Source organism: Nicotiana tomentosiformis, chromosome 5 (genome assembly GCF_000390325.3).
Source record: "Nicotiana tomentosiformis chromosome 5, ASM39032v3, whole genome shotgun sequence".
Lineage (NCBI taxonomy): Eukaryota > Viridiplantae > Streptophyta > Magnoliopsida > Solanales > Solanaceae > Nicotiana > Nicotiana tomentosiformis.
Window position 1 is genome coordinate 130,169,142 of NC_090816.1, and position 22,352 is coordinate 130,191,493.

Consider the following 22,352-nt stretch of genomic DNA (forward strand, 5'->3'; position numbering starts at 1 on the left):
ACTTACTATTGTTGCCACTAGCATGATTATACTGTTTAGGTGATATGTGGGAGTCTTGTCCTAGCCTCGTCACTACTTCGCCGAGGTTAGGCTCGACACTTACCAGTACATGGGGTCGGTTGTACTGATGCTGCACTCTGCGCTTTTTGTGCAGATTTTGATACCGGCTCAGGTTGATCGAGATTTGCTACTGGTCCGCTGTCCGAAGACTCAAGGTAGATCTGTCAACGTTCACAGACCTTGAAGTCCCCGTCTATCTTTTATATCCTACTGTTTTCTTTCATTCAGACAGTTATATTTCTTTCAGACTATTACTTGTAGTAAATTCTAGAATGCTCGTGAATTGTGACTCCAGATCCGGGTGGTAGTAATTAATACAGTTTTATGATATTCCGCACTTATTATATTTTATCTTAGTTAATTATTGTTATTTACTGAATAGAAATAAGGAATTGGTTTAACAATTTTCTAACGTTGGCTTGCCTAGCAAGTGAAATATAGGCGCCATCACGGTCCCGTCGGTGGGAAATTTTGGGTCGTGACAAGCCACCCTTATCTCTCCTATAGCCACCCTTATCCCTCCGCCCCGACAATACCAGTAGTCACCCTTATCGCTCATATAGCCACCCTTATCTCTCCTATAGCCACCCTTATCCCTCCACCCTGACAATATCAATAGCCACATTTATCGCTCCTATAGTCACCCTTATCTCTCCTATAGCCAAGCTTATCACTCCTATAGCCACCATTATCGCTCATATAGCCACCCTTATCACTCCTCCCAGACAATACCCCAATACACATAACAATATTGAAATGCAACGCTTATACCCACATAATATCAACAATGGAATACCACCCTTATATCCTTAAAATAACAACTCACACAACACAAAAATTTACACGAAAAATTATCACGGCAACATAACAAAATCAATTCACATTACAGTGTGCCCAATGGCCACAACAAATTCCATGGATATAACAGAATCAATTAATTTCACAATAACTAGCCCAAGGCTCCACACAATGTATATAAAACCTCAAAAACAATCAATAAAGATAGAAAAATAATCAACATAGGGCACACCTTCATTAATCCAAATTTAGATAATTATATTAACACCTCTTCTTAAGTTCATTTAATTAATTATTTGCAGAGGAAAAATCCATAATGAAATTAAATCCCACGAATATCAAACCATCAAACTCACGGAATTCACATAAATATACAGGTAACATGCACATCAAATCGCTATATAAAAACAAAATCAATAAATGCGAATTGAAGCATGGCAAACAGATGACTAAATAAATGCCAACAATTATTCAATTTACTACACAATATGCCCAAGACTTTAACTCAATAAAATTTGCACATATAAGCCGAGTACGTACTCGTCACCTCGCATATACGGCTTTTCACATTTCACAAATGGCACATAAGACTCGATGCCTAAGGGGTAATTCCCCCACTCGAGGTTAAGCAAGACACTTACCTTTTTGAAGTTATGCCGATATACTAAAATCGCCTTCTTGCTTGAATTGACCTCCGGACCGCTTGAATCTATTCAAATCAATTGTATAACTTTATTAAAATTCATCGGAAATAATTTCGGATAATAAAACGTCGACTTAAAAATTTATTCCGAAAAGTCAACAAAAGTCAAGCGGGACCCGCCTCTCGGAACCCGACATAATTTTTACAAAATTCGAACACCCATTCCGGTACGAGTTCAACCAATTTTACTCAAATCCGACATCAACTCGACCCTCAAATCTCCAAATTAAACCAAGAGGGTTTTCACAATTGTTTCAACTTAATTTACCAATTAAATGTTAAAAACAACCATGGATTCGGATAATTTGACCAATATTGAGTTAAGAACACTTATCCCGTTATTTTCCTTGAAAAACTCCCGAAAATAGCCTCTTCCCGAGCTCCAATCCGTCAAAAATGAAAAATGGGACCATTTTCAGAACTTAATGTTTCTGCCCAAGCATCAAAGCATCGCGATCGCAGAAGAACGAATGTGATCGCGTAGAAGGAAAATGGCTACTGCCCAAAAAGTGTTACGTGATAGCGGACAGATTTGTGCGATCGCGAAGAAGGAAAATCTGATGCCCACGAACTGAGCTACACGAACGCGTGAAGAAGAAGGCGAACGCGAAAGAGGGAAAGGCATACTTACGCGTTCGCGGATAGAAGAATGCGAACGCGTAGAGGAAATAACCACTAGTCCCCAGCTCACAGTTTCTACTACGCGAACGCGAATGTGGATCTGCAAACGCGAAGAAGGGAAAGGCAGACCTTCGTGATCGCGGATGGAGGCTCGCGAATGCGTAGAACAAATAATTCCTCCTCCACAATAACACTTCGCGAACGCGAAGGAGATGACGCGAACGCGATTAAGGAAACCAGATGACACATTCAGAAGTTCAAAATAGAAGAAAATGGCATGTAGCCTATCTGAAACACACCCGAGGCCCCCGGGACCCCGTCTAAACATACCAACAAGTTTCATAACCTAACACGGACTCGCTCGAAGCCTCAAATCACATAAACAACGTCGAAACTACGAATCGCACCATGAATCGAACTTATAACTTTTAAACTTTTCAACTTCTAAACTCACGCCGAAACCTATCAAACCAACCCGGAATGTCACCAAATTTTGCAGACAAGTCCCAAATGACATAAGGAGATGTTTTCACTCTCGATATCGCATTCCGACCCCAATATCACCAAAGTCAACTATTGGTCAAATTTTCTAAAAATCTTCCATTTTCCAACTTTCGCCAAAATGCGTCAAATTGAGCTACAGACTTCCAGATCCAAATTCGGACATATTCTTACATCCAAAATTACCATACGGAGCTATTAGAATTATCAGAATTCGAATCCGATGTCGTTTACACATAAGTCAAATCCCCGGTCAACTCTTTCCATTTAAACTTCAAAAATGAGAATTGTTCTTTTAATTAAATTCTGAATCTTCCAAAAATCAAGCTCGATCGTACATGCAAGTCATAATACATATTATGAAGTTGCTCGGGATATTAAGTCGCTGAACGGGGTGTAAATTCTTAAAACGACAAGTCGGGTCGTTACACTAATTAATTGTTATATATAAGTCAAATTTTACATCTTAATTTTGAGTTAAATTTCTATATTTTGAAATTTGGAAACAACATGAAAATGTTAATCTAAAGGGTTTTTAGTTTTTATTATTATTATTTTATGCAAACGACGAGTGATGTAATCTATTTTACCTCAAAATATTATAGTACTTAAAAGAAATTTGTTCAACTCTATACAATATTATTAGGTATCGCTGGATAAAATTAAAATTTGAAGAAGCAATTTCCTCTAAATACTAGTATTTGGAAACTTGCGTTGCACATTTATCCTAAAATACTTTGCATGAGATATGAGATTTGAGTCGTAAAATGATAGAATGTTAACAGTACATATATTTTAGAACTTTCGTTGAGCTATAAAATAAAAATAAAAATATACAAAGTAACAACTAGTTATTTGAAGTTAGAAAATTTTAAAAACGTGATTCTACTTTATTAACATAGTACTTTAATTTAAAGACAAATACATACTCGTACACTTATAAAACATGCATATAATAAAAAACATCTACCTTTTAAATTAACAATGATGCATGAAAAATAGGAATAAAAAAACAGACTTTCAATACCAACATGCTCAACCCAACGCTTCAGCCATCAGTAATATGAATATCTCATTCGCCTCAAACACGTGATATTAAAAAGAAATATATAATAAACTTTACATTCTAATTCAAATAGGTAAAATAAATTCTCTGTAAAAGAATAAACTTGACAGTAAAATTTAATAATAAAGTTCCTTTAATTGGATGAGAGCTCACAAACTAAGACTTTGAATTTGATAATACAAGCGATGCTTACAAACTTTTTATGCCTAATGTTATAATTTTTATTACTTAATACATGACTTCTTAAATTAAGCTTTACCTGACTACAGAAATGTATGCGTGCATGTGTTTGTATGTGATTCCTTCTTCTTCTTCTTCTTTTTTACATTTGTGATAGGACGACTTTGATTCATTACAAAAATTTCCTATTGGTGCATGCATTCTTTTCTTGTGGTCATTCTTTCTCCAAATTTGTTAGTCACACTAATTTGGTCTTGCTTTCCAAGAAAAATCAAGTGAACACTTTTTTGGATTTAAGACCAAACTAGCTTAAGTAATTTAATCAGTAATATCATTTCTAAAAAAAAAAAAAGAGTAATATCATTTCTAGTAGTGACGGCAAAATGATTAAAAGAAGACAGTTATCCACCCATATTATCCATTAAAAATGGGTCGGATAATGAATTTCTTCAAATATGAGTAAGAACTATATTATTCACTTAGCAAATGGATTCAACTTTTAAATTTGTAAAGCCTCAAATTGAGGGTTCCTCGAGTTATAGGGAGACTAAGAATTCTCTCAAACAGGGACGTACACACGTTAGTCGAAGCGGTGTTGCTTCGCCGGAAAACTTTACTAAATACACATGTAAACAGTGGACCTAAAATGATATATTAATAGAATGACACCATCGGAGAATCAAGTGTATTTGGTCTGATGGCTTGAGCGCCAATTTTCAACCAGAAGGATGAGGGATCGATACCCACTCCCTAGTGTTTTGCACGTTTTTAAAGCATATAATTAGTTTAAAAATTAGATTCTACAAGAATCGTAGTCTATCCTTAGTTTATAACTTCTGAGTGACCGGATTTGCTGGTGTTAGTCTTCTCAATTTTTTATTTTCCATGTAGTTATAGTATCTTATTTTATTTTTACTGATGACACCGCTTGTAAAAAATCATACGTCCGTTCTGCTCCCGAAAGTGATAATATTTAACTCATGGACATGGATATCCATATTATCCATCATTTAATTCGTTTTTATCCGTATTGAATATGAGTCGGGTCGGATAATTTATCAATTTTTTACATTAACTCATTTTTGATCGGCTTATATCCGATCGACCCGACCCGTTCGTTTGCCATCCTTAATCTCTAGAGTGGTGCATGATCGATTAACAAAGTTGTTGCCTTTGATTATTTCCTCCAATCAGTTCGGATTTCTTAAGGGAATATCCAAGTATTGTTGATGTACTTCTAACTCAAGAAATTAATTCAGATATTGGGAAGAGGTCCAGGGTAGCTAATATGTTCATCAAATTAGATATGGCAAATGCGTATGCTTGTGTTTCGCGGCTGTTTCTTACAATATATTGAGGAAGTGGGCTTGGTGAAAATTAGTTGCACGCAATTGGTATTTGGTATTATTAAAAGGTCAAACTTTTGTATCTACAATACAATAAATGATATACGAAATATTGTTCGTTTTTTTTTACAATTCAAAAACAAATTTTATATTGGGCAAAATTGTAGTTTAGATTAATTTTTTAATAATTAGGGTTTTGAAATCGATTAAGATTATGATTACTATATTTTATTTGTTTCAACTATGCTGGAAGTCCTAAAATTTGGGACTATAAAATCAAATAAAATGTTACCTTATATAAATTTTATATTTAAGATTTTGAAGTCTAACTGATAATAATAATAATAATAATAATAATAATAATAATAATAATAATAATAATAATAATAATAATAGAAATACCTAAGTAGCAATTCTATTTAACTTCGACGAGGATTAAGAAATCTTATAATATGGTCTGTACTCTGTTGTTGGCTCCTCCAATTTCCAAATTATCATCTGCAATCCTGGAAAACTACCACCGTTATTTGGGTCGTCTGCCACATTAATGGCTTAACTATAAAACGGCTCAATATGAGATTGATAGCAATAGTTGTTATTTCAGTAAATTGTTATTTAGTTCTGATAAATGGTATTTTTCTCTTCAACTCATCAAGGTCGAGTTTTTTCTTATCTTGAATCCCCAATCAAAGCTCGATCTAGTAATTTGCTTTGCTTTTTCATGTTTTAGATCTTTAGGGAATCTGTAATATGGCCATTAATTTGGCTTCTTTTTAAGTGGGCCAAATTTTTATGACATAGTATCCACTATAACAAAATTTGTGGATCATGACATTTGTCATGACATAATATCCACTGCCAAGGATTTCTTGCTATAAATAGAGGACTTTCTCCCTATTTGTAAATACACCAATTCAAGAGTTTTTCACTCTTGTCTTTCTTTCTCCTCCTCTATTTAATTATAGAGTATTTTGTAAGAGAGTGAAACACTTGTGTGAACCCTTTATTTAGAGTGATCTTGTGAGGTTATTCTCTTGGGGTATTTGGGACTAATTAGAGTAGTTACTCTAATTTAGTACTCTCTTTTGTACTCTTGTTGGTATAGTAAAATTGCTCCTCTCCGCTTGTGGGCGTAGGTCACCTTGACCGAACCACGTTAAATTTGTGTCTTCTTTATCTTCTTTAATTGCCGTTATTATCAACTTGCATTGTCTTTGTTATTGTCATTATAACGTTGTTTGGCTAAATTATGCACTACCCGGTAACCCGATCCTAACAAATTGGTATCAGAACCAGATCTAACCGGGTTAGTTTAAATAGCCAAAATGACTCTAACAAAGTCTTATGTTGAGAAATTTGACCGAAGTGCAAACTTCGGAATGTGGCAATTAAAGATGGAGCTATCCTAATTCAGGATGGCTTAGATTTAGCACTGCAAGGAAAGGAGAAGATGCCGGATAAAATGATGGACGAGGAGTTTGCCGTCATAGACAAAAAGGCAAAAGCAGGTATTATTTTAAATATTTTAAATGAGGTTTTGCGTGAAGTTGCAGCAGAAAGCTCAGCCAAAGGCATATGGGAAAAGGTTAAAACCCTATATATGAAAAGAACAGTAGAAAACAGGCTTTACCTAAAGCAAAAACTCTACACTTTTCGTATGGCTGAAGGTACCTCTATACTTACATATCTTGATACTTGTGATTCTCTTCTTATGGATTTAAGTAACATAGATGTTGAAATCAAAGATGAGGATCAAGTTGCGTTATTGCTTGTTTCCTTACCCCAGTCGTTTAAACATATAAAAGATACTATGCTTTATGGAAAGGATAATATCTCTTATAAAGATATCAAATCTATTTTGAAATCAAAAGAACAAATAGATAGAGATATTACTAGGGAAACTAGTGGGAACCAAGGGAAAGGCTTATTCATAAGAGATAGATCCAATAAGAAAGATTCAAGTAGTGAAAAACCTAAATCAAGGTCAAAATCCAAATACATAAATGTCATGTGCAAATATTGTCATAAAAAAGGTCTCAATATTTTTGAATGCTTTAAATTGAAAAACAAAGAAAAGCATACAGAAAAGAAAAATGAGCACAAAAATACTGATACTGACGAAGCAAGTATTGCTGCTGATGAGACTGAAGGAACTATTTTTTTAGCAATTAATAATAGTTTCAAATCTAACAATGAATGAATTTTAGATTCGGGTTGTTCTTATTATATGTGTCCTAGTCGGAATTTATTTACCACATATGAATTTATTGGAGGTGGAGTTGTCTTGATGGGAAACAATGTTGCCTGTAAAGTTATTGAAAAATATACAGTCTGAATCAAAATGCACGATGGTGTGGTGAGAACTCTCACTGATGTTAGACATGTTCCTGACTTGAAGAAAAATCTCATCTCTTTGGGCACTCTAGAATCTCTTGGGTGCAAGTACACAGGTGAAGGTAGAGTTCTAAAAATTTCTCATGGTGCTCTTGTGATCATGAAAGCACGCAGATCTAGTACGTTGTATACTCTTTTGGGATCTACTGTTACAGGTGCTTCTGCTGTTTCAATATCGGATAAATCAGATTCTGACATCATCAAATTGTGGCATATGCGATTGGGGCATATGAGTGAAAAAGGTCTTTCTATCCTCAGCAAAAGAGGTCTCTTATGTAGCCAAAGTACCAGAAATATGGAGTTCTGTGAACATTGTGTGTTCGGGAAACAGAAAAGAGTCAGCTTCAAATCTCCAGCGATTCATTGAACAAACGGTACTTTGGATTACATTCATTCAGATCTTTGGGGTCCTTCATGTAGCCCATCAAAAGGTGATGCCAGGTATATGTTAACTTTCATTGATGATTATTCAAGGAAAGTTTGGGTTTATTTCCTGAAAAATAAAAGTAATATTTTCTTAAATTTCAAACAATGGAAAGTTTTGATTGAGAAGCAAACAGGAAAACAGGTTAAGCGGCTTAGAACAGATAATGGCTTAGAATTTTGTAATGATGAATTCAACAAATTTTGCAAGAATGAAGGAATTGCTCGATATTGTACTGTGAGAATGACACCTCAGCAAAATAGTGTGGCAGAAAGGATGAATAGAACTCTTTTGGAAAGGGCTCGTTGCATGATTTCAAATGCTAGGTTAACAAACGTCTTTTGGGCAGAAGCTATCTCTACAGCTTATTATATTGTCAACCGAGCTCCTTCTTCATCTTTGAACTTTAAGACTCCAGAGGAAATGTGGTCAGGTACTCTTGCTAATTATTCTGATTTAAAGATATTTGGTTGCCCTACATACATGCATATAAATGAGGGAAAATTATAGCCAAGGGCTAAAAAGTGTATTTTTCTTGGGTATGCATCTGGGGTGAAAGGATACCGACTATGGTATCCTGATCCCACGGTACCAAAATTTATAATTAGCAGAGATATAACCTTTGATGAATCCTCTATGTTATATTCTAGAAAAGAGTCTTCTAATTCTTGTAATACAGATAAAGGAAAGAGTACACAGAAGCAGGTGGAGGTTGAGATTGGCATTCTTTCTGAGCTAAGCTCATCAACTTTGGAGCAAAATACAGTTGAAACTCCTGAAGTTGAGCCAGAAGCTGAAATTCCTGAAGTTGAGACTCTTGAAGTTGAATTAGAAGAAGAGGAGTATTCTATAGCCAAACATAGACCAAGAAGAGAAGGTAAACAACCATTAAGATTTGGTGATTATGTTGCATTTGCTTTTTCAGTTGCACAGGAAACTGAAGAAATTGGGGAACCATCAAAATATTCAGAAGCAGTTTCTGGTGCTTACTCAGCCAAATGGCTGATTACAATGAATGAAGAAATTGAGTCTCTCCACAAGAATGGTACTTGGTCTCTTATGAAGCCGCCATCAGGAAAAAGAATTGTTGGGTGCAAATAGGTCTTCAAGAAAAAGGATGGCATTCCAGGGGTTGAAGATGCGAGGTATAAGGCATGATTAGTTGCAAAGGGCTATAGTCAGGTACAAGGAGTTGATTTTAATGATATTTTCTCACATGTTGTTAAACATAGCTCTATTCGTATCTTGCTTGTCTTCGTTGCCATGTATGATTTGGAATTAGAACAACTTGATGTTAAGACAGCTTTCTTGCATGGCAAACTTGAGGAACAAATATACATGCATCAACCCGAAGGATTTGAAATTAAAGGAAAAGAAGATTAGGTTTGCTTGTTGAAGAAATCCTTGTACGGTTAAAGCAGTCTCCAAGACAATGGTATAAAAGGTTTGATTTCTTTATGTTGGGCCATGGTTATTCGAGGAGCATGTATGATAGTTGTGTTTACTTCCGGAAGTTAAATGATGGTTCATTTGTGTACCTATTATTTTATGTTGATAACATGCTCATTGCTGCTAAGGATTTAACAGAAATTCACAATTTGAAAAGTCAGCTGACAAGTGAATTTGAGATGAAAGATTTGGGAGCAGCTAAGAAAATCCTTGGCTTGGAGATCAAAAGAGATCGAAAAGACAACATGCTATTTCTGACCCAGAAGAAGTACTTGGGGAAAGTCTTGGAGAGGTTTGGCATGAAAGATGCTAAACCAGTTAGTACCCTTCTTGCTGCTCATTTTAAGTTATCAGCTGCTCAGTCCCCGCAGTCAGAGGAAGAAGAGAGGTACATGTCACAGGTTCCTTATTCCAGTGCAGTCGACAGTATTATGTATGCAATGGTTTGTACACGTCCAGATATTTCACAAGCAGCGAGCGTGGTAAGCCAGTATATGGCTTGCCCTGGTAAAGCACATTGGCATGCTATGAAATGGATTCTCAGATACTTGCGAGGTACTTCAAACACATGTTTGGAGTTTGGGATAAATACTAACACTTTGGTTGGTTTTGTAGACTCAGATTATGCAAGTGATCTTGACAAAAGAAGATCACTGACAGGCTATATATTTTGCATCGGTGGCTGCGCTATTAGTTGGAAAGCTACATTATAACATGTAGTAGCTTTATCTACTAACGAAGCAGAATACATGGCAGTGACCGAGGCGATCAAAGAAGCTTTATAGTTGAAGGGTCTATTTGCGGAACTCAGTTCACACCAAGGTGGTATTATCATTTTCTGTGATAGCCAAAGTGCCATTCACTTGACTAAAGATCAAATGTATCATGAAAGGACGAAGCACATTGATATAAAGTATCACTTCATCCGAGAAACCATTGCTGAAAGAAAAGTCTTTGTTCAAAAGATCAACACTAGAGACAATCCTGCTGACATGTTCACAAAACCTCTTCCAGTATCCAAGTTCAAGCTTTGCCTGAACTTGATTGGCATTTATGAAGAATGATTTTTCCCATTGGGGTTTTTTGCGAAGAAGGTGGAGCAAATTTACTATATATAAGCCGAAATTAGGCCAAGGTAGAGATTTGTAATATGGCCATTAATTTGGCTTATTCTCAAGTGGGCCAAATTTGTATGACATTTGTCATGACATAATATCCACTATAACAAAATTTGTGGATCATGACATTTGCCATGACATAATATCAACTATTAGGCCAAGGATTTATTGTTATAAATAGAGGAGCTTCTCCCCATTTGTAAACACACCAATTCAAGAGTTTTTCACTCTTGTCTTTCTTTCTCCTCCTTTATTTCATTATAGAGTATTTTGTAAGAGAGTGAGTATTGGGAAACACTTGTGTGAACCCTTTCTTTGGAGTGATCTTGTGAGGTTATTCTCTTGGAGTATTTGGGACTAATTAGAGTATTTACTCTAATTTTGTACTCTCTTTTGTACTCTTGTTGGTATAGTAAAATTGCTCCTCTCCGCTTGTGGACGTAGGTCACCTTGACTGAACCACGTTAAATTTGTGTCTTCTTTATCTTCTTTAATTGTCGTTATTATCAACTTGCATTGTCTTTGTTATTGTCATTATAACGTTGTTTGGCTAAATTTCGCACTACCCGATAACCCGATCCTAATAGAATCCTTGATACACATGTTCTGTTACTTTTTTCTTTGATAAATTATGCATATATGAGAATTTCAAATGATGAAGAAAGATATTAACTTTTTTGCGGTATTTGTCCATCTCTTTAGGCAAATATATAAGTTTCCCCTAAACTTGTTCCGAAAAGTTGGTTGCATTTACGGGCGTTTATTTAGCCCTAAAAACATTTGGAGAATTATTTGCCACCCTAAGGGTTGATCTCAAAAAAGATAATGAATGCGCGTAAACTTAAAAAAGAAGGTAGGCATCCTTCTATCTATGAATGTTAAAAGAATCTTTAGCGAAATTTTGTTCCCCTTTTTTTTTTCCGTTTTAAAATAGATTTCACCATTAGACAAAATAGTCATTTACCTAAGTTCCTAATATTTCGGACTTTGGAATTAACTAAAATTTCGGTCATTAAGTATTTCTTTATTAAGATAAAATAACTCCTTATATGTAGGAATTTAAAGTGAAATAAATTTAACTTATACAAATACATTCTTAATTTAGGTAAAATAACTATTATCCCGTCATTTATGTTACTTCCGTATAGAATAAAGTTACTACTGAGATTTTAATGGTTTTGAGATTACCATATAGATCTGTATTGTTTGGACCTCAAATTATTGTTTATTATGCCTATATAATGTAGTTAAATAAGTTGCCACCCCTTTGTTTACTTATAGGAGTATTTATGTGTTACCACGTGAGTTTTACTGTAGGGGTGGAATATGTGTACAATATATGTATTACTCCTATGAAGAGTGCATATACAGATAGTAGTATTCTAGTCTAAAGATATTTTACTAATGTATGTCAGTTCTGTAGACTATTTAAAAGGGTGTTTCATTTTGGTATGTAGAGGTTGGTAATTATCAAATGCAGCCAGTGTATTGTATTTTCCTTGATTGATTTAATGTCCCGCAGTTCAGTTTCCATTTTGAGGGCCACTGCAATTGTTTCTTTTCAGAGTTACTGCAATAAGAGGTTTTATTTTTCCAAAATATCCGGTAAAGTTACTTTGACTCCATGTGACAATGAGGTCACGGGTTCTAGCCGTGAAAATAACCTCTTGCAGAAATATAGGGTAAGGCTATACAATAGACTCTTGAAGTCCGACTCCCTTCCGGACCCGCGAATAGCAGTAGTTTAGTGCACTGGACTGCTCGAGATTCAGCATCTAAAACTTACTATCCAGGCTAATTCAAAACTCACGCCTCAGAGTTGATACTTAAATCCGACACAAAAAATATCCATATTCAAGACTCTTGGTTAAGTGTGGAACACAGATTGTGCACAAAGATTATGCATACCAACTGCTGAATATCTTGAAGGATTTTGGTTAGAGATACGTCATACGAATGCAGAAATGTGTATTTCTGCTGTTAACCAGCAACAATAACAACAAACTCGGGGATTTTCCACAAGTGGGGTCTAAGAAGGGTAGTGTGCACCAGACTTAACCCATACCTCTGCTGTTAACCAGCATAAATGAGAAATGACACAATCCTTTAAAAGTTGCTCGAGCTGGCCAATAACCAAAAACTTTGCTACTGGAAGGGTCAAACCGAAGACATACAAATAAATATAGTACATACATCCACAACCACTAGATACTAACATGATTAAGCCCTATAATTTCTCCATTTTTATACTGGAGTGACAGGCTAAATACTTCACCATCATGGACATCAAGACAACTATCTCAATGTACCATATAACATCAAATCTGGTAGTGATGACTAAGAATTAGTTTCAGACGGTTAGTGAAAACATAGGCAGGGTCAATTGCCAGTAGAGGGCCTTTTGCCCGACTGATCGGGAGCTGCAGAATTAGGACGATTTGAACGCTGTCCATCTTGTTTATCTTTCTCTGCAACGGTAGAAGCATTACTACTACTACTACTACTACGGCTAGTAGCCAACTCCTTGGACTCCGTTGGATTTGGTGGCGGCGACATCTCTTCTTCAATTGGAAGAGTTCTCTTCGAACCCTCGAGAGCAACACCAAGAACAATGTTCTCTTCCAGTGCAGGTTTTGATGATACAGATGGTTGTGTAGCTGCTAGCCTTTCATCCTCTCGTTTAGAAGGAGATGAGACACCGCCTGTTTTCTCTCTAACATCTGATGATGGAGAAGCTGCAGAATTATCAACTGCATTTCTCTTAACTTGCTTGTTGCTAGAGCTGTTCTCTGAGAGAGCTTTGGAATCAATAGTTGGTGCTTCTGCAGACTTTGAATCAGCTATGGAGATAGGTTTTGAGGTAGTTTTCACTGTCACCTTACTTGGTTTTGGATCAGACGGTGTTTTAAGGTCATCTTTGGTTTCAGCATGTGCCACTTTGTCAACTTTGGGATCAAGTTTCAAGTCAGAAATTGGCACATCTTTACCATGAGAGTTAGCTGGAACTGTTTCTTTGACTTTAGGATCAGATGCAGGTCCGCTCTTCGTCTCAACCTTGCTATCAGGTGCCGATTTCATGGTAGCCTTTTCCTTGGTGTCCTCTTCACCATTCACACGAATTGGTCGACCTTTAGTGCGATCTTCCCCATTGATCTTATAGGATGGCTCAATCAGTAGCAATGGACGAGTTGATGCTGCTCCACGGTTGAATGCAGAATCATATGGTATGTTTTCCAAGTCAGCATCACTATATATTTTCTGAACCGTACGGATGGGAGTGGCAAGCCGAGCTCGGTGATGTCGAATAACTCTGAGAAGATCTAACAAAATAGCCTCCTAAAAAATCATCCAAGAAAAAAGAAAAGTCAAATCTAAATGAGCAAATTTCCAAACAAAACCGACTAGCAATAAAGAAGCATCTTTCCTGAAATTAAATGACCATTTAACAAGTAGGTGCCAACTTTCATCTCATCAATTACTTGGTTCTTTTGGGAGCGGGGCATGGGAGGGTTGCGGATGGATCATTTTACTGTTTAAATACTAAAGTTACAGAAAGCAGTGGCTTCAAATTGAGGATGGATCATTTTACTGTTTTACAAAATACTCTGGATTATAGAAATTCTTGCATAGAGGATTCCTGAAAAAAAATTAAGTTATAGCAGGATCTTCCCTCACCTTGACACACAAGTATTCTTCGAAGTGTGACGTCTTGACAAAGCAGGATATCAAGATCTGCACCAAAAAACGAAGCAGATATTTAAGAGTGAAAAAGAACCACCGACTCTAACATTTCGAGAATGTCAAGCAACATTTCGTGAGAGAGAGACAGACCGAGACAGAGAACATCTGGAAGAGCATAAATGCGCTGTCCTATAGTGTTCTGAGTCTCTCACTTACCTAACGGATGTAAACACACACACGCACAGAGCAAACAACAATTGGTGTCGTACGCTAAATGGATGGGTCAGCCATAACTCCAAGTGATAGCTGATAGAAAGCAGGCAAGCAGGGCGACTAGTTTCAACTGGACCATGATCTTAAGGTCTCAATGCTACAAACGGTTTTTTGCTTTTAGCAAATGGAAAGGCTATCAATTTGATAATATTCACACACTAAAGGTAAATTGGTCTTGAGATACGGTGCACTTATAGAATGGTCTCACTGATACCGATACAGCATAAGTCTTCAGTAAGTTAGCATAAATTAGTGTGCCTTGGGTTTACACATTTTGCTTACTTTCTAAGAATCCTATTTGGCAACTGCAATAGAATCGTTTAGTTTGGAAGGATAAACAGCCCTACTTCTTCGCCAAAACAGTCTACCAACTTCAATCAAGATACAACTCTAGCCCCTTATATCGGAAAAGAACCAAAGCAGCAGCCACGGTTTATGGAAAACCAAATTTACTAAATAAAGTAAATTTGGAAGCAGACCAGAGGTGGGTACTCTTACACCCGAGAGAAAAGAATTTAGCACCCAAGATCATTTCCAAAACAAACTGATCAGAAAAACACGCAAGTAAAACAGCATTTGTACTGATAACGACAAACCATCCAAAAGTCACAACATATTAATGCTCAAATATTGGCACTAACCAACAGGGCTTGATTTTCAGGGTTGACATTCTCCAGGAATACTCTTCTGTGCAACCTCTGTTGCTCAACTTGGGGATTCTTCGCCAAAACTTTGCGCATGTCAGCTACAATATTCTACAGAAAAAAAAGTCATGATAGCATTGAAATCAACCATCAATAGTGTAACTTATTTTTCTGTATTATGTTGGAGACGAGGATAAAGTAATGCTCACATTTATCTTACTGACATCCAAATGACTGATGGCTAGGTGAGTTTTAATACGCCAATGAGTTTTCTGAGTCAGATTTCTGACAACATTAACCGTAAACTTGTGGTTTGGAATGTGAACAGCTTCTCGATCCTCGCCTCTTATGATTGTGGGGGACCACCAGCCCACATGCTGCGAAAAACAGATATCGAAATTTGTATGAGTCGTGGTAAAGTTAACAGAGAATGCTAGATGAAAAAGCTCATTCATTCTTCTGATCTCAAACATTAAAAGCAGGGTTTTCCCTCAAGAGCAAGTTCATACCTCAACTGTACCAGAAACTTCATAGCCTTCAATCTTGGTTTGAATCCATTCATTAAGGACAAATGGACGTGTGGCATGTATCATGATGCTTGAAAGAAAATTGGTGAATATCTGATAACAACAAAATCAAAAGAGTAACTGCATCACCATCTTGATCGAACTCGAAGAAGAGCTATAAACTATAAACTGCCTTTCCATGCCTAGACGAAGATAAGCTTGAATATTGGTTACAGTAAGATAAACCGAGAAACAGACCTCACGTCCAGCAAGTGTCAGCAAGACAGTACCAAGTCCTCCCGCAGTTAACCATTTCTGTGTAGAAAAACCTAGCAACTCCATGAACAATGACGCAGCTGCTACCCAGACTGCAGTATACACAGCTCTACCAGCAAATTGAAAGCCCATCTGCCAAGAAGCAAGAGACCCTTATATGTACAATCTATATCAATTGAGAATAACAAAAATTACTTTCATCAAAAGAAAAAAAAAATATTGAATGACACTAACAAATCCAATAGGTGCTTACATTTCTAGTATCATTTGTATCACTTGTCTCCATAAAAAACTTCTGTGCTTGTTGAATAACACTGCATTCAATAATTCAAGGCTTACGCTTAAGAAGATACAACAAACAGCTATTAGTGAAGCAAAAATTACATTGGTATAAATAAATTTTAACTGCAGGAGAACAGAGAACACTGAAGGGTCACTCAGTATGATGTCTAAGGAAAATAATCAACAACAACAACGACCCAGTAATCCCACAAGTGGGGTCTGGGGAGGGTAGTATGTATGCAGACCTTACCCCTACTCCGGAGGAGTAGAGAGGTTATTTCCAATAGACCCTCGGCTCACGACGATTGTAAAGGACAGTGGAGCAGTAACATCAAAAGAAGTCAGAAAGATAATACCAACAACTTGATAACCAGAAAGCAGAAAGAAAAGCAATAACAATAAGCAGTAACAATGACACAGTGCTACAGACACAATGGAAGTAATAAGGACACAACAAGAGCCACTAGCATCCTAAGACAAAACACTATCAAACCAGCCTCCTACAGCCTAACCTGCAAGGCTGCAACCCTAATGAAGTAGTATGGACACAACAGGAGCTACTAGCGGACTAAGACACAACACTATCGGACTAGCCTCCTAACCTACAACCTTAATGCTCGACCTCCACAGTTTCCTATCAAGGGTCATGTCCTCGAAAATCTGAAGTCGCACCATGTCCTGCCTGATCACCTCTGCGCAATACTTCTTAGGCCGCCCTCTACCTCTACTCGTACCTGTCAAGGCCAGCCGTTCATACCTCCTTACCGGCATCCATGCTTCTCCTCCGCACGTGCCCGAACCATCTAAGCCTAACTTCCCGCATCTTGTCTTACATGGAAGCCACGCCCACCTTCACCCGGATATCTTCCATGATATATAATTTGGTATAAGTTTATCCAATATTTGGTTTGTAATTTGAATCATGTATAACTTAATACACCATATACCACCAACCAAATGGAATAACTTATCCATGTATAACTTATATATGGATAAAGCATCGTTTTCCTAGAAGCCAATGAAGGTCAAGCATCCAAGGGTATAATTGTAAACTCATTGCTTTTTAGTTTAAAAAATAAACAAATATTTCAAATGATAGCTTGTATATCCAATTTTAGTGCAATAAATCCAACAACCAACAAGAAGCGATTCGTGTATTCCTAATCCCTACATAACTAATCCCTGCATTACAATCCACATATAACTTGTTTTTGATAAATGGACCTTGGGCCTAACTCAACCCCAAAAGCTAGCTTATGAGGTGAGGATTGCCCAAAACCATATAAGAAGACCAAGAACCTCAAATCCCACCGATGTGGGACAACTCAACACCCCCCTCACGCCCAGGCCTGCAAATTGGAGCGTGGATAACATAAATGGGGGCCCAACATCGGTAGCAATAATCGGGATGGGCCAGGCTCTGATACCATGTTAAGAATGGACCTTGCTTTTGGGATTGAGTTAGGCCCAAGGTCCATTCTTAACACGGTATCAGAGCCTAGCCCATCTCGATTATTGTTACCGATGTTGTCCACGCTCCAGGTTGCAGGCCTGGGCGTGGGGGGTGTTGAGTTGTCCTACATCGGAGGGATTTGAGGTCCTTGGTATCCTTATATGGTCTTGGGCAATCCTCACCTCATAAACTAGCTTTTGGGGTTGAGTTAGGCCCAAGGTCTATTTATCAGTCTTCGAACCAAACGACCCTCGAGTGCTAACATATTGCCAATCTCATACAGAAATCAGACATTAAAGGAGGTGATCCGCTGATCCCAAGTGCTGTAGTATAGTCAATACAGTTACATGTATTAAATAGAGAATTTTGTTGGAGCGAAGTTTGGATACTAAGGCACTTGTTAAGCAGCATTACAGCTTACCAAATGGTGTTATCTCGTGATTATTGTAAAATAACTAACATCCAGTTTTGTAACAAAATAGTACAAGAAAGCTTAAGAAATGCTCCCACATCAATCTAAGAGGCATTTTGCTCTCTAATCTGTTCCAGTTTATCTGACCTGACTCTCCATCTCTAAGATATTAAGCAAATACACGATACTGCTACTTTATCTTATGCTAGTCTTGAGTCACAGTTTAGCAAAGTATCCCTCGTTTTAAACACACATCTTATCATTTCCGATATAATGTCTATCTATATAATATATATTCCAAAACTTCTTCACTTGATATCGCTGCAAGTTAATGCAGTCATCTAACTAGAAGGGAGTAGAAAATGAAAGCACAAGACACATGCCAACATAGGGACAACTGTTTAACCAGTTGCAATACGTCAGTCCAAGTAGACAATATTAACACAAAAATCACTAGAACCTTAGAATTACCCCACCGATTTTAGTGCAGTCATGATTTCTTTATAAAGTCTCACAAAATGTCTTCTGCTCTAGAAACTTTATTTTTTATTTTTTTCATATTTCATCACCAAATTTTGTACAAGATTAGTTGGTTGAAGAAGTTTTATTTAAAATAAGTCGTACTAAAGACAAGATACTTGAACCATAAAAACCCATGTTCAAAATATTTTGATTTTCGAGCATAGGTTTGATTGCCATAACTATGGCAGAATATTTCCGAGATGTTAATGAACAAGACCTTCTATTTATTGATAATATCATCCTATTTTTTCCGAGTGATAAGAAGAGAAAAAAAGAAGTTGGGTCAGAAGAAAATGCCATTTTGGAGCTTTATCAACAATATACTTGTTCGATTCCCGTCATTCGCCCATGATTCAAAAATATTAATATTAGATAAATGATTGGCTACAGAGGGATTCTTTTAAGGTCTTCAGAAACCACACTTACCTGGACAAACAATATGCAAAGGCTAGCACAGTAGACAATGATTTTACAAAATTCAGAAGTCGTTGTTTAACAATTTGACTAGCTTCTGTGGGTAGCACCATGGGTTCCAATGCTCTGTAAGGAATATATTTCATGCATCAGCTTGCCATCAAGAAGCATATCAACAACGAGAGGAAAAGATATATGCTTGCATTGAATGACCTAACCTGCAGACAAGCATTGCCCCAGTCCACAACAGCAAAGGTTGAAGATAAAAGGTCGTTACATGAAATGTACCACTCTTTCCCCAGCTGTTATCGTTCTTCTGCAGCATAATCAGACAATATTGTCAAACCTTAAAAGCCAAAGAGGGATACATAGAAAGAAACAGAATTAAAACATACTCATACTTGGAGGAGTATGTTTCTACTTTGACGCAGTAGCGGCGCAAGACCCCAAACTGCAAAAGCAAGGATTCCAATTGCTGGAAGCAACTTAAGCATAAGCGGGCTGCCTTGTAAGCTATTGTATGATCTGCATGAATCAACAATAAGCTTCTTAATTAAGATTTAAGAGGAAAAAATATAAGCTATGTTAAACAAGTAAACAGGGTGAAATCTGGCTGCTGCTGCTAAAGCACGTGCTCATATGAGTTGAAATTGCGCATAAAGACACTATTGCTTTCTCCTAAAAATCAGCAGGTGGACCTCATCCTCTTTACAATGGTTTGAAAACCATTAGAACACACCAAAACTCAACTTCAATATTATTATATCCACAAAAAGTAAAGGGTTCCACCGCATGATGTACGTGCTGCTTTAACTTAATATAGTGCTATAGCACTCCTCCTTCTAATTCAACGTTCTTCAAAACTATCCTCATCTAATCTTAAATTTCATTCTATCATCTTAACACAAATTTATATTTATGCAAGTACATATAGCAAATGATACATGCATAATCTTTCCTGATTGAATACAAACGAGGATTACCTTTTCAGTAGAGGATTACCTTTTCAGTATATGAGCAGCATTCTTTACAGAAGAAATGTCAAAAGCTTGCTCTGGTTTTAGGAAAGAATTACACTTGAACAAATGGCTTCTATATGGGAGCACATGTTTCTTCACTTGCAATCCTCTTACGTGATGGATACTCCAAGAGTCCTGCCGCTGAAGATGTAACAAAACAGAAAACTTATTGAGTCTAGATTAATTTCAGAACCCCTGATCCTCTTTATTCAAACATGTTACCACGACAGAATAACAGAGAAGATAACAACAAGGAAAAAGCATAAGCGCATTGTTTGCACAGATTACTCTATCCTAAGAAATAATACCCATCAAACTAATTCTTTTACATGTTTACAAGATTTCCACCTCATTTTTCCCTCGGAGCTTTCTTTTCTTTCTTTTAACCAGGATAGTGAACGCAAAGCGACAGAGAGTTTCTATAAAATGAGATAAATAAGACAGTGTTCCCAACGCATTCACCAGTAGGAACAGGACAGGCAAGAGGAGAGAAAAGGGAGAAGGAAGTTAAACACAATTTACACCAATCTTTCAGGTATCCAAAGAAGTCATCCATGTGACATCAAAAGTCCTTACCGATGATAAAGATGACAAACTCGTGCAGCAAGAATGCCACCTGCTCCTTCCTACTGTATTCTATAAGGAAGTAAGTCCGACTAAGTCAAATGATGGGGTAAAAACTAAAAAGAACTAGTGATGCAAAAAATTTAAAAAAAAAAAAAAAAAAAAAAACATAAGCAAGTCGGGAAGGTACCTGTATGGGTGAATATTTCTTAAGGCGCTCATGGTTCTTGCAAGTCCCCAAATAATGAGACAAGTGCAAAGAACCAGCAGCAGCCATTATTGGACAAAACTAAGCAGACAATTAACTATCAACGGCAGCATATAAGATAAATAGGTTACTCCATATTCATCAAGAGTCTTTCTAACTGCAAAATAAGTATATCAAAATTGATGATTCCCCCACAACCTCTACTTCTCTTGGAAAAATCTGCAAAACCCAGAATTGAAAACCTCATCAGAATTGAAATTTAATCACTAATGTGCCTTTGGAAGTTAAATTTTAATGAAAAATCAAATCTTTTTAACTGGATTTTTTCTTTTTAACAGGATAGAAAATTCTAACCTAAAGGAGTTTCCAGTATAAATTGAAAAGTTATAGCCAGATTGAATTTTTGAAGCAAAATTGAGAAAAATACCAACTTTCAAAAGGAATAAAGATTAAATAAAACAAAAGTTGAATTTGAACGAAAAATCAAATCTTTTTAACTGGGTATTTTTCTTTTCTCACAGAATTCAAATTTCTAGCCTAATGGCATTTCCAATATAAACTAAAAAGTTATAGCAGGATTGAATTTTTTATGCCAAAGTTGAGCAAAAAAGCCAACTTTGAAAAGGAAAAATAAATAAAATAAAAGACAAGAGTTGAATTTGAATGAAAAATTAAATCTTTTTAACTGGGTCTCTTCAAATTTCTAGCCTAATGGCATTTGAAGCAAATTTGAGCAGAAACCCCAACTTCCAAAAGCAAAATAAATAAATAAATTCTTAACAGGAATATGAAGATGATGATACTAACCTTGCGAAATTCAGACTCTTAATTGGTGGAATAAAGAGGGGGGGAAACCTAAAAATAGAATTTGGACGCGGCAAAACGGCGTCGTATTATAAGGGGTTGCAAGAAAAACAACTAGCGAAGTATATTTTATTATAAAAACTATAACAGAAAAGTTGATGGAGGTAGTAAGAAGAGAGATATATGGTGTTTTCTAAGATTAGGTCCCACAAGAAAAAAATACATTTAATTGAAGCCACGTGGCACACTGGAATAATAATACTGGACTACTGGGTACCAATTAGGGGAATTTGAGGTTGAGGTGCTGAGAAAACACCAAGGTCAATTATAGGATGACACTTGTTGAAGAAAAAAAAAATTATAGGATGACAATTTGATCTGTTAAATAAAATTGAATTATTTTTAGCGCCGGAATGATTTTTTTTTTCACTTATACAAGATATTTTTCACTCGTTAAGTGACCTGACAATCCATGAATCACCAGGCAACTCTTTTGTTCTTTAGGAATCAGGGCCATCCTATTAATTTGTTGAAATTTGATGTTGTTTGTTGCTGACTTACAAATTTCAAAATAATACTCTGCTCGTGCTAGAAATGCACAATGTAAAAGCATAAAATGAGAATATTTTTACAA

At 36.4% G+C, this 22,352-nt stretch overlaps 1 protein-coding gene across 1 annotated transcript; it reads right to left on the minus strand.

Annotated features, from left to right (window-relative positions):
• Positions 1–12,765: 12,765 nt before the first annotated feature.
• LOC104102196 (mechanosensitive ion channel protein 2, chloroplastic) lies at positions 12,766–21,878 on the minus strand. Its single transcript, XM_009609848.4, has 14 exons — positions 21,722–21,878; positions 20,897–21,133; positions 20,719–20,778; positions 20,126–20,283; positions 19,525–19,648; positions 19,342–19,439; positions 19,136–19,249; positions 16,294–16,354; positions 16,023–16,172; positions 15,768–15,878; positions 15,468–15,635; positions 15,256–15,369; positions 14,336–14,392; positions 12,766–13,996 (listed from the first exon to the last, which is right to left on the minus strand). The coding sequence occupies exons 2-14, from the start codon at positions 20,981–20,983 to the stop codon at positions 13,040–13,042; spliced, it is 2,259 nt and encodes a 752-aa protein (XP_009608143.1). The 5' UTR covers positions 20,984–21,133; positions 21,722–21,878; the 3' UTR covers positions 12,766–13,039.
• Between the last annotated feature and the right edge of the window lie 474 nt (positions 21,879–22,352).